The sequence below is a fragment of the Nicotiana tabacum genome, chromosome 23, assembly GCF_000715075.1.
Source record: "Nicotiana tabacum cultivar K326 chromosome 23, ASM71507v2, whole genome shotgun sequence".
Classification (NCBI taxonomy): domain Eukaryota; kingdom Viridiplantae; phylum Streptophyta; class Magnoliopsida; order Solanales; family Solanaceae; genus Nicotiana; species Nicotiana tabacum.
Window position 1 is genome coordinate 116,147,228 of NC_134102.1, and position 17,548 is coordinate 116,164,775.

General features: G+C 35.4%; 1 protein-coding gene across 2 annotated transcripts; it reads right to left on the reverse strand.

Moving 5' to 3' along the window:
- Positions 1-8,846: 8,846 nt before the first annotated feature.
- On the reverse strand, positions 8,847-13,187 carry LOC107779924 (UMP-CMP kinase 3). 2 transcript variants are annotated; one of them, XM_016600427.2, is made up of 8 exons: positions 12,927-13,187; positions 12,195-12,253; positions 11,207-11,261; positions 10,071-10,188; positions 9,669-9,825; positions 9,498-9,578; positions 9,316-9,423; positions 8,847-9,188 (listed from the first exon to the last, which is right to left on the reverse strand). In XM_016600427.2, exons 2-8 carry the CDS (start codon positions 12,207-12,209, stop codon positions 9,072-9,074), a joined length of 651 nt encoding a protein of 216 aa, XP_016455913.1. In that variant the 5' UTR covers positions 12,210-12,253; positions 12,927-13,187; the 3' UTR covers positions 8,847-9,071. The 2 variants fall into 2 exon arrangements, with proteins under 2 accessions (XP_016455913.1, XP_075102829.1); XM_075246728.1 differs by lacking the exon at positions 12,927-13,187 and having other exon boundaries at positions 12,115-12,247.
- Positions 13,188-17,548: the final 4,361 nt, after the last annotated feature.

The window sequence follows — 17,548 nt, forward strand, 5'->3', positions numbered from 1 at the left end:
TCAGCATAACAAGGAACCCCTTGCGTAGTAACAAAATACAGATATCTTCCGGTTACTTTAATATTCACCAAACATTTGCTCTCACTCATTTTTTTACATAACAACGATAACAATGTATCGTACTCCATTGTAAGTGGCAACTTAACATGACATTGTGGAGAACAACTATAGTGTACTGAGTTATTCCACCACAACCTCAACCCCAATATAATGAAACCCTAATTCTTCACTCTTCAGCAACTTATTCTCTCAATTGTCGGCACTCCCCGGTCTTGTGGCCATGAGTGCCATGATATTTACACATCAGGTTAAGGTCTCTCTAGGTAGGGTCGGACTGCAATGGTCGAGGCCACTTGGTTTCCTTAATGCGCCCAATGGCCGATACGATGATGGTTGCATCAACGTTGAAGTTATACTCTGATAATCTTGATGCTTCCTTTTCCTCTAGCGGCCTGTCGAAACCATTTTTTCTCATCAGACCTCGGCTATTAGGCCCTCAATCACTTCTTTTTTCGTTCCTTGTAGAGTTGCATTCGGACCCGTTTCCCCTTCGATTTGCGTTGTACGGTTGGTACCGGTCTCGGACCGGCCTAGATTCATGATTAGACGACTCTCTTAGACCTGTCGTTGATTCTGACAGGATAAACGGACCGAGAAGGGGCCCCGAGTTGGTAGTCTTCGACTCTGATTTTTTACTGGTACCTATTGTGGACATCGGCCTAAGTTACCGCCGGGTACTCTACCAAATTTTATGTTAGCTGCTGCAAAGTCAGGGAGCTTCGTGGTTTAAGCCCTTGAGTGAATGATTGAACGGCCTAATCATTTGCAACCGGAGGCAAGTCCATCCGTTCTATTTGAAACCTTGATACAAACTCCCTGAGCATCTCGTTGTCTCTTTGCTTAACCTTAAAAAGGTCCGATTTTCTGGTCTCGACCTTGATGGCCCCGGCATGAGCCTTCACAAAAGCATATGTGAGCATAGCGAATGAGTCAATGGAATTTGGGGATAAGTTGTGGTACCATATCATTGCTTCTTTTGACATAGTTTTCCAGAACTTCTTTAGCAACACCGACTTGATTTCATCGTCTTCCAAGTCATTGCCTTTGATGGCGCATGTGTAGGAGGTAACATGCTCATTCAGATCCGTGGTTCCATTATATTTTGGAATATTGGGAATATGAAACCTTTATGGGATTGGCTTTGGTGTAGCGCTCGGAGGGAAAGGCTTTTGGACAAATTTCTTGGAATCTGTTCCTTCCAATATCGGGGGTGCTCCTTGGATTTGATTGACCCTGGAATTATATGTCTCCACCTTCTTGTCATTTGCCTCAATTTTCTTTTCACTTGATTTCACTCGGTTCGTTAATGCTTCAAGCATTTTCATTACTTCGGGACTGACACCGAACTCAACTTCGCCCGGTCTTTCGATAATCTGCTCAATTCTTCATGTATTGTCCCGAGATGGTTCGGACTCAACTCTTCTGGGGGCACAACATTTATTTTGCAGTTGTGCTATCATCGCATGTTGAGCCTACAACATTTCGAAGATTAACCGTAAGCTAACCCCATCTCATTCGCCTTAGGGCGCTCCTCAAGTCATTGGTCAGGCTCCTCCTTGAATGCTATTCTCGGGATCGGTAGGCAAGTTGGCATCGATGGCCAACTACGAGTACCATCGACTAGGTCTGCAATGGGATTTCGTTGGGATCGGTAGGGGCGCCTCGTTTCTAGGCCCCAGATTGTTGTTTTCACCATGATGATAAAACTCAACCTCAACGTTCAAGTGGAGTAGACTGAGAATTTGACATTTTTAAGCTGACCTGAAATTGAGACCTTAAAGAACAAGTGTAAAATAAAGTATGTTATAGAGATTTGAATCAAACCACCACTATTATCCTTAGCCCCACAGTGGGAGCCAAACTGTTTACCCTCAAAACGGATAACTATTGAATTTGTACGTGATTTTAAGGATATATAGATTGATTCAACACAAATAATCAAGAATATTAGATAAACGAATTAGAGATAAAATGAATAAACATACCAGTTGTGAAGTTAAGGTCGGGCTCGGATTTAAGATAAACAATAGTTTTGTCCTCGACCTGGCCCTCGATTCGAAGCCAAATGTATATAAAGAGCAGTAATTAAAATAAAAAAATTTCAATAGCTAGAAAGCAGAGAAATAAGTTTGTATCGCCTTGATATGTGTGTTGCAATGTCTCCATTGAATTAAAAAAAGCTTCCTCTTTATATAGTATGAGAGTTTCATCCCTAGTATAAATCTAAAAAAAGAAAAAAAAATCCTCATCTCTCATCAATTACTAATACACTACCGATATCAGGCGAGATTTGCGCCGTGATATCTGGTTGGGTGCGGATATTACGACCCTTTGTTAGTCGTGTGCAACCGTTTGTAGTGTTTTTCGAGGTCTTGTAACTCGTTCTGGATTCGGAGAGTGTTGTCTCATCAGGCCCGGTGGCGAGTACCCCGTTTCAAAAAATTTTACGCTCAAAACGGATAAGAATTGAATTTATACACGATTTTAAGGATGCTTGAATTGATTGAACACAAGTAATCAAGAATGTTAAATAAACGAATTAAAGATAAAATGAATAAACATACCAGTTGTGACGTTAAGGCCGGGCTCGGATTTAAGATGAACAATAGTTTTGTCCTCGGTCGGGCCCTCGATTCGAAGCCAAATGTATATAAAGAACAGTGATTAAAATAATAATTTTTTAATAGCTAGAAAGTAGAAAAATAAGTTTGCATTGCCTTTATATGCGTGTTGCAATGTCTCCATTGAATTAAAAAGCTTTCCCTTTATATAGTAGGAGAGTTTCATCCCTAGTACAATTCTAAAAAAGGTAAAAATCATCATTTCTCGTCAATTACAGATACACTACCGACAGCATGCGAGATCCGTGCCGTGATATCAGGTTGGGCGAGGATATTACGGCCCTCTATTAGTCGTGTGCAACTATTTGTAGTGCTTTCCGAGGTCTTGGAGCTCGTTCTGGGTTCGGGGAGTGTTGTCTCGTCAGGCCCAGTGGTGAGTACCCCGTTCCAGCCTTGATTCAAAGAGTTCTCAAATTCGGTCTCGATCCCATACATTCATACTCTTACTTTGTTTGACTTACCGCGAAGTCGGGGTGTGCACTATCCCGAGTTCAACCGTATACAAATTTCATATTATCACTTTCAATTTGAACAGGGGGAAATGACTCTATAAAAATCTCCTTAAATAAGAGAAGTTTTTTGGCTTTTGATAAAATCATGTTTATTAGACTTACTAGAGGATGATACTGCTATTTGGAATAAAGCTTCAATTGACAAGCTTTTATGGAACCTTTGCTGGAAGAAAGATAAGTTTTAGGTATCGTGGATACATACATACTATGGGAAAGATACACGTACACAAGTACTTAGCATATGATTGTAGTTGTTTGTGTTGTTCAACTCTCAATTTTTCAATGATCTGTACGTAAATAATGACTTATTTGGTAATAGAATTTCTTTAATTACCCAAAAAAAAAAAAAAAAAACTCTGTTTGTTAGCCATGAGAAAGCATATGTGCTTTTATCTGACATTTCTATGTAAATACAGCAATTCAAGTGAACACATGATTTTGATTTTGAGTACATATTTATATGTATAAGCAGTCAAAATGACGACAAAAATGATCTTTTTATATTCGGGAACAAGTTCAAACATCAATAGTGAAATTATTTTAGTTTGCGACACATTTCTCTTTATTTACCAAAGTTGTGTCTTTATGTGCATCTCTAAAATCGTAACCAGCGAGAATTGGTTAATCAGTGTTATACAAATTAAAATCGTATACACTTCATGAGCCAAATGAAAAAAGTAAACTAATTACTTGAAAGTAATTGAAAAAAGTAAACCACTTCACAAGCATATTAACCAATTTCTTGAAGGACAAAGAAGAAAAATTGGTAGAAATAATATTATAAGATGATAAAATAATTATTAGCCTGTTTGGCCAAGCTTTTTTTTTTTTGGGGTCAAAAGTGTTTTTTTTTGTCAAAAGTGCTTTTGGCCAAAAATTGAGGTGTTTGGCCAAACTTTTAGAAAGAAAAAAATGCTTTTGAGGAGAAGCAAAAGGAGATTTTGAGAAGCAATATAGCTTCTCTCCAAAAGTACTTTTTTGAGATATATTTTTTGAGAAAAAATACACTTAGAAGCAGTTTTCAAAAGCTTGGTCAAACACTAATTACTGCTCAAAAGTATTTTTTAAATTAATTAGTCAAATACAAACCGATTATCGCCTAAAGTATTTTTTTGAAAAGCACTTCTGTAGCTTTTAGAAGCTGGTCAAACATGGTATATAACTAAGTCAAAAATCAATTAAAATCTCGACTCTTTGATTTGTTATTGTACACGTGGCCAATGTCCAGTAATACATTGAAAATTGCTGGATGAAACACTACTGGAGTCGGCAGGGGATTTTTTTCCCTGAAATATATATCCACTTTTTGGATATACATTTCAACTAAAATCTCAAGATTCTTTAATGATATTTTAAGAAATTTGCGTATTAATTATCACAACTTTGCAACATTTAGTAAAATGAAGGGGAAATAAAAGTATATCGCGCACACACTATATTCTTTTATTTAATAAAAGAACACATTAATTACTCTCCTATCATATCAACAATGGAAGATTTGATTCCTCAGCTTGTAAATTAGGCCTTCGATTACAGATCCTCCCATATATATCATAGTAACGACATAGGTTACAGCTCATACTAATATAGCAATCTTCGTTTCGCCCCACAGTTTCCACCTTGAGATAGTTTGGCTGCAAATGGTAGTAAATCCTTAGGTAGATCTCGTAAGGCCATCATATGAATTTTCGTGGAGCAAAATGGATTAGCTGCAAATCATAATTAATATATCCAAAATCGAATTTAGAAAAAAAAATAATAATACAAAAGACACACAAAATATTTTTAAAAATCATTCATGTTAAAATAAGTTACCAGCAATAAGCACAAGGAGAGTGGTGAAAAGGATAGCAAGTTTTCCAGACATGTTAATACTACTAGTTTTAGACTTTGAGGTTGATAAGAGTAATTAGTATAAGGGCGGTAATTTATAAACTTTTTTCAAGATATTTCGCAAGTGCTACTACTACTATTATTTTATTGAAAGAGTACATAATCCTCTTTTTAATAGTACTCCTGAAATTAGATGCGATCCAGAATCGAAAGCTAATGAATTCAAATTTATCCTTAATTAATTATATCGTTAAAATTATTGATTCAAAATTAATATTTATTTAAATTTTAATAAATTTTTATATATATATTTATACTGCATATCAAAAGTTATAAATTCAGACGAACTCATAATCGAAAAATTAAGTCCGCACTGCTTAGAATTACAGTGATAGAGTGAAGTTCCATGATAAATATCAGAATCATTTACGATGAACTCCATGCGAAGAAACCCACACTTGTCGGATCTTGCCTCAGGAAATGTGGTATTCAATGTTAAATCGACACATATTTAATGGGAAATGGGAGAGGCACCTTTTGGATTGCACCTCTCCATCTCATCCATTTTTTGTCTATAAATTTAAAGGTTTGGTCTCATTTTTTAGATATGGAAAATCTGAAATTTTCTCCCCTCTTTCCTATATTGTTGCATTATTTTCTAAATAAACATAAGTATCAAGTGTGATTTGCTTTGTTTGTTGAGTTCGCTGAAGTTGTATGATTTGAAGTGCCGCTATCACAGAATAGTTATTCCGTTCTATCCTAGGAGGAATTAATCCGTATACCTTGGGCAACAGTGAGGGGATTAAATTTCTTAAGGACACACTATGAATTCAGTGGGCTCGGATTTAATTTTGTTCTTCCTATGCATTTCTGTTTCTCTTTTACTTTACATGATTTTCTGATTTTGAACACATATTACCAACACTCTTTCTCTCTATGTCTCATATTATGTGTCGTGTTTCTCTTTTACACGCCCATTAAGAAATATTAATTAGGAAGAGATTAGACTATTCTACCCTTATTTATGTCTTAAGATATAATCTCTCTTAATTGAACATTTATTCTTATCTCTATCTTCAAGAACAATTATTACTAAGGGTAAAAAATAAAATAAAAAATAATCAATTTTGTCTTGAACTTCTAAAATGACAAATAATTTGAGACAACTATTTTTAGTAATCATGACTATTAATATGAGACGGAGGCGGTATTATATTACCCTCTCCGTCTCATATTAACATTTGGTTACTAAAAATAGTTGTCTCAAATTATTTGTCATTTTAGAAATTCAAGACAAAATTAAATATTTTATTCTTTTGTACCCTTAGTAATAATTGTTCTTGAAAATGTAAATAACACATAAAAATATAATAAATATTCAATGAACAGAGATCACGGAGAGAGTAATTATTATGCTAATTTTAGTGTGAATGACGAGATAGTTAATCAAGCTGCTATTTCCATTGGACAGTGCACATTTCTTGGACGACTGACATATGTCCACTTTCAATTCTGGCATTAACCTCGGAATATTGAAATCGATTTTGCAAACAAAAAAAAAAAAAAAACTGCTTTTCAACCAAACTGCTCGGCAGAAAAAATATGGAATAGTTTTAATTATTGCAAAAATTCAAAAACTTCTTTGGTGGAGTTTTGTTGAAACACAAATTTGCATATATTTATGCAAACACTGGCTTTTCAAATTTGTTTTTTGAAGCAAAAGCTATTATCTTGTCGTGGTGTTCCTGTCATCCTCTTTCCTGTAAGCTGCATAACTATAAAGTTGAAGATTTGTGAACCTTTAGGCATTTTGAGTGTGATTTACATGAAAGGAATATATTCAATATCATTTGAATTTTCAATAAACACCCTCCCCTCGTAATTGCTCACATTATAGAGAAAAGGCATAAGTTGCCCTTTAAATTTGTCCTGAAAAGTCATTTACACACTTTAACTTTACGGACGACACTATCACGTTTGAAGCTACTCGTGTTTTATTTAGTTAGTTAACTCTGTAGGCAGATTACAAAACTTTTGCCATGGGAAGAAAAATCTCAACTCTTGCAGCACTAGTCTTGCTAATTTTCATACTCATTATTCTCCTTTTTGTTGTAATCTCTAACAAAACAACAACAACTACTACTACTACTTCTAGCTTTATTTGCTTTCCCCCTGCCTGCAATTGTCTGCCTCGGCAGAAATTAAAGAACTCAATAACATACAATATATATGTGTTTGTAATTTCAGATGAGATGAGGATACCAACTATTATTATTTTGCTTTAGCAATGTTGGCATTTCAAACTTTTATGGTAATTTATGCATATTAATTCTCTTTTTCTGTTTAATAATCTACTTGTGTTACGTTCAAATTAATATGTCTTCATAAATAATTCAGCTTCCATCTTGTTATAGAAAGATAAATGAGCATGTTAGTTGAGCAGCAAATTTTCCTTTATATGTAGTTCCTACACTTTAATAAAATGTATGAATTGGACTATTGTCGAAAAATATTGCACCTTATTAATTTTGATGTCTGAAAACTAAGAAATGACCAAGAAGAAGAATAATAGCCTGTTTGCCTGTTTTGCACTTCTCAAGAGGCCAAAAATATTTTTTTTCTCAAATACATTTTTTTTCCCTAACTTGAGGTATTTGGCCAAGCTTTTTTGGAGGGAAAAAAAGTATTTTTCGGAAGAAACAGAATCAGTTTCTGAGAAACAGAAAAAAGTAGTTTCTTCCCAAAAGCAGAATCAGTTTTGACTTTTCTTCTTACCAAAAATACCCTTAACAAAATATAGTATATACCAAAATAACCGTTAAACCTTATTTTTAGGATAGCTTTCTAATATATAGTGACTTTAGTTGTGAATGCTTTTATATTTGTTGAATGATTTTTAATATATTTAACTTATATTAAAAGAATTAAGTACTTTTAAATTTTATTTTCATATTTTACTTAAATAAAATAAAAAGATTTAATTATTGCATGTAATAACAAATTTTTAAGATTATTTATTTACTTATAATATTAATTATTAAGTAAATTTATTCATGTCATTATTCGTAATTTGATACTTAAAAGCGCTTTCTGAAAAGCTTGACCAAACACTCAAAAGTGTTTTTCATAGTCATTAGCCAAAAACAAATTGTTTCTCTCCAAAGGTACTATTTTCAAAAATACTTTTGAAAAAAGTACTTCTCAAAATAAGTTGATTTCTCCAGCTTGGCCAAACAGGTTATAAGTCTCAGAGAGCATCAGTGTTATTTCCAATTTTCACTTGAAGATGAATTTTGAAATTTTTCGAAAATTTTAAAAACTCTAAAATGCTGTTTTTCAAAATTTTCACTCAGATCACTCACAAAAATTCAAAAATAACCCAAAATTATATTCATGTCCAAACACAACTCTAATTCTCAAATACCATTAAAAAAAAAAATCACTTTTTCTGAAATTTTACAATTCTTATGTCCAAACGCCCACTCAGTGTTCCATTTAATCTTTTGTCTTCTCTAATTGACATTGTAACCATATCAAGAAATGCATATATTAAACTTACGTCCAGAATCTGCAGATTATATATATTGCATATTGACTCTCAAACGGAGCAACTAGAACTTCAATGGCATAACTCTATGTTAACCCCTAAAACTGGAAACTGGGCACCCTATTCCAATTGCAGAAACACTGAGAAGAAGTTATGAGAGATCAATCTGATAAGTTCATAAAATGAGATCATAGTATGAAATGTTTGTTTTACTCGTAAGCATATGTTTTGCCTGATCTAGTGACACTGCAAATTGCTAATAGTGGAAAATTAAGAACGTCGAGAAGTGGAGCATGCTGATTAGAAAGGATTCGGATAGACAGTTTACACTATCAGGTCACCAAAGATGACCGACTATAGGTAACCGTGGTCATAATAAGTGGGATTAGTAACCTGAATTAACCTGCTACAACAGGTTAAAGTACATTACACTGATAGTGTGTATATGCAAGTCAAAATATTTATGTATACTATCACATTTTGAGGCTTATCCATTTAAAGTATCAAGCATGTGTGGTTGTGTCTGTTTGGTCGCACCTTATCATCTTTTCTTTGAGAGAAAATGACTTTGATGGACTCAAAAACCTCATCAACAGGTTTTCCAGCATCAACCTGGATATTCAGACACAAGTCATGAGCAGTTGCTACTAAAATAATTCCATCTTATTCACAGTCAATATCTAACAATTTTTCACTACCCACCACCCTAAAGAACAATAGAATAAGATTTCGATTATACCTTCTTAACTTTTCCCTTTGATTCATAATATTGAACTGCAGGGAGAGTTGACTCCATGAAAACTTTAAATCGCTTCCTTATTGTCTCAATGTTATCGTCTTCTCTTCCCTGCAAATAGACAGTACCCAGTATTAAGTGGAAAAATCTTTCATAGCATAGCAATCAGACTGAACAATATATACCTCATTTCTTGTTAGCAAGCGCCTCTCCATTTCATCTTGTGGACAATCTAGATAAAGGACAAACTCAGGATCCATTTTTGTCTACATAGAAATCCCAAAACGACATATTTCAAATATAAGCATATCGGTGTGTTTCTGACTTCGTTAGAACCAATTGGATAATAATCTTACAAGATTCTCAAATGTTTTAACATTCTCTTCATTCCGGGGAAAGCCGTCAATAAGGAATTTGTCGCTATCCATTCCCCGCATGGCTTGTTGTAGAAGCCTCACTGTTACATCTGAAGGAACAAGCTTCCCCTCCTTCATAATTTTCTGAATCATAGAGCTGTAATAAACAGAATGAAAGAATAAAGACACTGTTGTGATATTTAAAATTCTTACCTAACAGAACTGTAAGCCTACAAAGCGGATACTATGATCTTTTGGTAAGTTCCATTCCAAGTAATACAATAGAGGACCTCCCAGAGGAAACTAATTGCATTGAATATACTCTAGGAGCATATCAGTTCACATTATAAGGTAAGAACTATGGAATTATCGAGAATTTGAAATGGTTGTTGAATAACATACCCAGTTTCAGAACCAGAATTGATTTCTTGACGTAGAAGCTCACCAACACTAAGATGAGTGTAGCCAAACTGTTGTGCTATTCTTTTGCATTGCGTGCCTTTACCACTCCCTGGACCACCTGTAAAATGAATAATAATAATTTGGAAATATCAATAAGGAGACGAGGAAGTTAAAAGTTTAAAAAGAGAGATAAAAAGAAACTGCAATATCACATGCTCTAACACAGGCAAATATCATAAGTATTCCTTGTGCTCAGGGACGTATTAGCTAGCATGGTATTTACGATTTACAAGATTGATCCTGGAAAGGTATAAGCACGCTCAAGCACGTTCAGAAAAAGGTTCTAGAGACTTAAATATATTAAATAATTATTCAAGAACTTGGTTTCAAGTCTGTTGCCAATATCTATTCCTTCAACCAACACCATTAAAATCCATTGTCCTGCTGCTGACTAAGCACTTGAATAAACATAGGCGGATGCAGTATTTAAGCTCTATGGGTTCAACCCTAAAGGTTTTTTGCCATGAACCTATTGTATTTTTAAATTATGGGTTCAAACCTACTACTTATTACAATTTTTGTAAAGTTTTACACATTAATTTGTGCTTTGCATCGAAAGTACTGGGTTCAGTTGAACCCGGTGTTGTAACTCTATATCTGCCTCTGTGAATAAACCTTAATCAAGAGACGGATCCAGGATTTAGACTAGGCGGATTCAACCTTAAAGGTGTTACAAATGCAACTATGAAGGGAGAAAAACATATACAGTTCAACATTTTCCTGAACTTCAGGTAAGTTCTCTATACATTACCATCCTAACAAAAGGCATTTAATAGGTCAATTTCACTTCTCTGGGAGGCATTTCGTGACTTATGCTTTTTTTTATTACTGCTAAACTTTGTCCTTTTTCTTCCTTTTGCGCTGGTGCTCGTGTATTTGGGCATGTGGAAGCCACGAAGAAAGTATGTCACCTCCAATCTTTAACACTTTCCACCAGGTAAACTTGGCAAAGTTGCATTTTTCATGATAAAACAAGAATACTAAATGCAGTTTAAATTTCATGAAAAGAAATACTAAATGCAGTGGACGTGATTAAAACATGCAGTGCAATTAAAGGAATTATGGAAGTCCCTTACCTATAACAAAAACAATTTTGACCATCTTCTGCTTTCCTGAGCCTCTATAACCTTCCTGCAAAAACGAGATATACCAATCAGATGATCAAGAAACAATACTAAATTATTTTTGCAACATTATAAGGTAGTAGGTCTAGTATCGTGATCACTTTCTTCAGTCCGTTTCTTCCTGAAACATGGAATCACACCACCTAAGTCAATGGTTCAATTCAAAAACTTAAAAGAGAACTATCAGAGCAAGACCGTATTACCTTAGTTGACAAAAACCATTGAATAACAATCAGATCAATGATAGATGCAATTTAAAACTCCAATCCTCATCGAACACAGAATGAAGAGAATTTACTTAATTGATAAAGCTAGCATACATAAGTAGTCATACAAAACCAGGGCAATTACCAAACAAACTTTGAATTTCTGAACTAGAAACACTCATGTTGAACAAGATTACGAACCAGGCCATGCCTTACCATGAAGAGTTCATGTGCACTCAGCAGTGAGCATGACATATCATGCAAAATGAAAAGCCCTAAAATAGGATTTTCTGAGAGATCCCAAAATTATGCTTCCACGGTTCAAATGCATTCAATATATGAAAAACTTTATTTCTAAGATTATAACTACTCAATAACTATTGAATTCTTGGTCACAAGCTTCAAATGTTCTTGACTGAAATAGTGAGTAATTATTTCAGTTTGCAATTCATTTCTCGTATTTACCAGTTATTTTCTTTAAATATCTAATTAAAAAAAAACAAGAATTGATTAGTTACTGTTATAAAAACCAATTACTATGATATATTGAGCATGGTTTCATGATCTCACTGAAAAAGCAAATCTCGCAAGCAAATGAACTAATTACTTGAAGGGCAGAGAAGAAAGACAGTAAGAAGTAAGATTAAGATGAACCTTGAGATGAATACTTATAACTAAGTCAAAATCACATATGCCAATGATATTGGGAAAACACCAAAGAAACTTCTCCCCACCTTGCGTGACTCCATCTTGGATTGCCCGAAGAACGAAAACGTTTAGTTGGTATATGTGCCTACAATATGCAGCAGTTACATTCATTGTTTCCATCAATATTCCCTTGAATTCCCTTATGCTAAAAATATATATAAATAAAAATTACAATATCGAACGTGAAACCTCCTGTTTGTAAAGCTTAACAAACTAAAAACTTTAAAATTGACCAACAATTCCACCAGATAAGGGAATCATACAGATCATACCAGTTTTTCATCTCAAACAAGAAGTTTAGTAATTGCAAAACTTGATCCTAATCCTACTTAAAAGCAGGCCAGGAGTATCATTAAATAATAATATTCATCTTCATATCAATTGTTTGAAGTTAGGGTAACGTCTGCGTACATACTAACCTCCCTAAGCCCACTGGGACTGGGTTTGTTGTTGTTGCATCTTCATATCATTGCTCAATGATTCATCTAAGACTAGGAGACAGCATAATAGTACTATTTATTTCACTTATTCAATAAATTATGCATGCCCCTTTTATCTAACCCGTTAAATTTTCCAAGAATTACACTTAAAAACAATAAATTAGGTTTCCTGAAATGATGATCAAGTCAAAGTTCACAAATTTGTATAAAAGAACGAGAATTTGACATAAATAATGAAAAACTAAAAGAAACCAAGCAAATTATATGGACATATCAGCATAGAGAAAAAGAAAAGTTTTGAGTGGGGAAAGAAGGTACCTTGGCTTGGGCAATACTGCAAAAACATTTGAGGCAGTTGAAGTAAGAACAGAACATATATGTAAGAGAAAGACCCGGGAGAATGGGAATAATTCTCAGTTTCTGTGTCAGCTTTTTGGCTTTGATTTATTTAATTCCTATGAAAAAGGAATTTTATTCTCCTAAAAATGGATTCGTTTTGGGTGGGAAATGGAAACTTCCAGTGTATAGGTGTCTCGCTTGACACCGTGACATGCCAACAATTTTTGCAACTAATACACTACGTTTAAATGATTATGAATTTAACTTTTATACAATACTAGTATTCATACCCGCATTGCGCGAAGAATATTAAATATAATTTTCATTAAAAAAAATTACTTAAAAACTACGATGCAAAGAAGTATGTAAATAATATTATTTTATGAACATTTAAATACAATGGATATTCATACATTCAAGTCTATTCAAATTCTACTATTTTTCTTGAATTAAAATTTTGTTACTTAAGTACTTGAAGAAATTGAAAAAAATCAGGATAAAGTTTGTATTTAAAATATTTAAAAATATTTATCATCTTTTTTATTTTCTTCATAAAATAGTAGATATTATTATTATATAAATCCGTCAACTGATAAATATTTGTGCAACAATATAAAATAGATGAGTAACAATATAATTAATAGGGAGGCGAGTGGCATGTGGACAATGACGGCGAACTGTATTAGGGAAGCTGCGAGGGAGGTGTAAGAGGTTTCAAAGGGTTACTCTAGTGGGCATAGAGGGAACTGGTGGTGGATGAAAAGGTTCAAGAAAAAGTGGAGACTAAGTGTCACGACCCGAAATTTTCCACCGACAAGACCGTGATGGCGCCTAACATTTCACTTGTTAGGCAAGCCAACGTTAGAGAATCATTAAACCAATTTCTTATTCTCATTCAGTAATTAACAATAATTAACTAAGATGAAATATGATAAGTGCGGAATATCATAAAACTGTATTAATTACTACCACCCGAATCTGGAATCACAATTCATGAGCATCCTAGAATTTACTACAAGTAATAGTGTGGAAGAAATACAATTATCTGAATGAAAGAAACAGTAGAATAGAAAAGATAGACGGGAACTTCAAGATCTGTGAATGCCGACAAATCTACCTTAAGTCTCCGGACAACGGACCAATAGCAAAATTTCAATCAACCCGAACCGGTATCAAAATCTACACAGAAAGTGCAGAGTGCAGTATCAGTACAACCGACCCCATGTACTGGTAAGTGTCGGGCCTAACCTCGACGAAGTAGTGACGAGACTAAGACAAGGCACCTATAAATCAACCTATACAATTTAACAGTGTATATACAAATAACAGAAATAAAGAACTAAACAGGAAATGTCAGGAGGGGAACATGCTGAGAGGAATACGAGATAAAGAAATACAAATGATAACCGGAGCAGCCAACATACCATGAATCAACACGAATAGTGAATACAGTAAAGGAAAAATGCACGGCATCACCCTTCGTGTTTTTACTCTCAATCTCACCAATAAATCAATAGAAACGGCACGGCATCACCCTTTGTGCATTAACTCTCATATCATGGCACATCATCACCCTTTGTACTTTTACACTCACAATATGGCACGGCATCACCCTTCGTGCTTTTACACTCACAATATGGCACGGCGTCACCCTTCGTGCATTAACACTCACAATATAGCACGGCATCACCCTTCGTGCATTAACTCTCATATCATGGCACGGCATCACCCTTCGTGCATTAATTCTCTCCCTTACCATAATGTAATGCATAAATGATATCAGGGAGATAGAATAACAAGTACAAACCTTACTTCAACATTTGGTTCCACAATATAAATCTAAACTTTTAAATAAATACTCGATTACCAACAGAAAATCCGTAAACATGATAATGACGATCAATTTAACAACACTAGTATAAACATGTAGCAATTAGGCATAGGAAGAGACAATATAAGAAAATGGAAGAAACATGGAAAAACAGGTAAATTGGCGGCACATAAGTACTCGTCACCTCACATATACGCCGCTCCCATGAATTTCACTTAGTAAATAATCTAAGGTTCCTAATTCCCTCAAGTCAGGGTTAGACACAATACTTACCTCGCTCTGAAGGCCATTTAATTCTCAATCACAGCTTTTCTTTTGGAATTCACCTCCAAATCACTCTTATCTATTCAAAAATGACTCAATAATATCAAATATTGCTAAAGAAATCAATTATATTGCATAAATTAAATTTTCCAAATTTTTCTCCAAAAAGTAGAAAAATCGACCACGGGCCCGCTTGATCAAAACCCGAGGTTCGGACCAAAATTCATTTACTCATTCACCCCCGAGCCCGAATATGTAATTAGTTTTGAAATCCGACATCAAATTGAGATCTACATCTCCAAATTTGTAAAATTCCCAATTCCCCCAAAATCCTTAATTTCTACCCTTAAAGAATAAGATAAAAGACTAGGAATTTAATAAATGATGATGTAAATTGAAGAAAATAAGTTAGAAAGTGCAAACCTATGATTGGGTGTCGAAATACTTCTTCAAAAATCACCCTAGGTCGAGTTCTATGGAAGAAAATATGAAATTTTGAACAAATCCCGTTTGAAGTCTGTTTTAAAACACTGGACAGGCCTTCATCGCGTTCGCAAGAGGCCTGTCGCGATCGCGATGCACAACGGTAAGGCCTTTGCGTTCGCGAGTCTTTCTACGCATTCGCGTAAGGCAGTTCCCCCCAAGCCTTCGCGTTCGCGACCCAGTGGACGCGTTCGCGTAGAAGAACATGACCCCCTCCCCCAGGTCCCTTAACATATCGCGTTCGCGAAGGATACCACCCCCAGTCCTTCGCGTTCGCGAAGAAGAAATTACCTCCCAGCCTAGTTTACACTTCGCGATCGCGAAGCACAAAATGCCTGTGCACCAGCAACAGCAAAACAACAGAAATTCTAAGTCCGAAACATCCCGTAGCTTATCCGAAACTCACCCGAGCCCTCGGGGCTCCAAACCAAACATACACATAAGTCTAAAAATATCATACGGACCTGCTCGCACGATCAAATTGCCAAAATAACACCTGAAACTCCGAATTTAGCACCAAATCAAAAGAAATTCTCAAGAACACTTTAAAATTTCTATTTTCTCAACTAGACGTCCGAATCACGTCAAATCAACTCCGTTTCTCATCAAATTTCACAGACAAGTCTTAAATATCATAATGAATCTGTACCGGGATCCGAAACCAAAATACGAATCCGGTACTACCAAACATCAATCAATTCTTAAAAACAAATAATTTCCAGACTTTTAATTTTCATCAAAAATTCATAATTCAAGTTAGGGACCTCCGAATTCGATTTCGGGCATACGCCCAAGTCCCATAATTCGATACGAACCCACCGGGACCATCAAAATATGGATTCAGGCCCGTTTACCAAAAATGTTGACCGAAGTCAAATAAAATCAACTTTTTAAGGCATAAATTCTTATTTTCATCAATTTTCAACATAAAAACTTTCCGGAAACCTGCCCGGACTGTGCATGCAAAATCGAGGAGGGTAAAAAATAGATTTTTAAGGCTTAAGAGCGCAGATTCGAGTTCTAAAATATAAGATGACCTTTTGGGTCATCACACTAAGAAAGTGGCCTACTTGAAGTTAGTGGAGAGCACAGACGAGAAGGAGAGAAAAGCGAATAGAGAAGGGTATAAGAAGGCTAGGAAGGAGGCGAAACTAGCAGTCACGGAGGCCAAGAATGCAGCGTTTGGTCGCTTGTATAAAGAATTAGGGGACGAAGGCGGGGACAAAAAGTTATTTCGACTGGCCAAGGCGAGAGAGAAAGAGAGAGAGAGAGAGAGGCGCTTGATCTGAATCAAGTGAGGTGCATCAAGGACGAGGACGACAGAGTTTTATGGATGATGCTCAGATTAAGCAGAGATGGCAGATTTACTTTCATAAAATTCTGAATGAGGAGGGTGACAGAGACATGTGTGTTGGGTGATTTGGAGCACTTCGAGAGTCGCCGTGATTTTGGATATTGTAGGCATATTAAGGTCGAGAAGGTAATGGGAGCTATGCGTAAGATGAGCAGGGGTAGAGCGACTGGGCCAGATGAAATTCCGGTTGAATTCTGGAGGTATGTGGGTAGAGAGGGCGTAGAATAGCTGACCGGATTATTTAACGTTATTTTTAGGACGAAGAAGATGCCAGAGGAATGGAGATGGAGTACGATGATTTCGTTGTAGAAAAACAAAGGTGATATCCAGAATTGTAGCAACTATAGTGGTATCAAGTTGCTTAGTCATACTATGAAAGTGTGAAAAAGGGTGGTGGAAGTGAGGGTAAGGAGGTCGGTGTCTATATCAGAGAACCAATTCGGGTTCATGCCTGGTTGTTCAACTACATAAGATATCCATCTTATCAGGAGGTTGGTGGAACAGTATAGAGATAAGAAGAATGATTTATGTATGGTGTTTATTGACCTAGAGAAAGCGTACGACAAGGTCCCGAGAGGGGTTCTTTGGAAGTGCTTGGAGACTAAATGTGTTCCGGTAGCATACATTATGGTGATTAAGAACATGTATGATGGAGCTAAGACTCGGGTT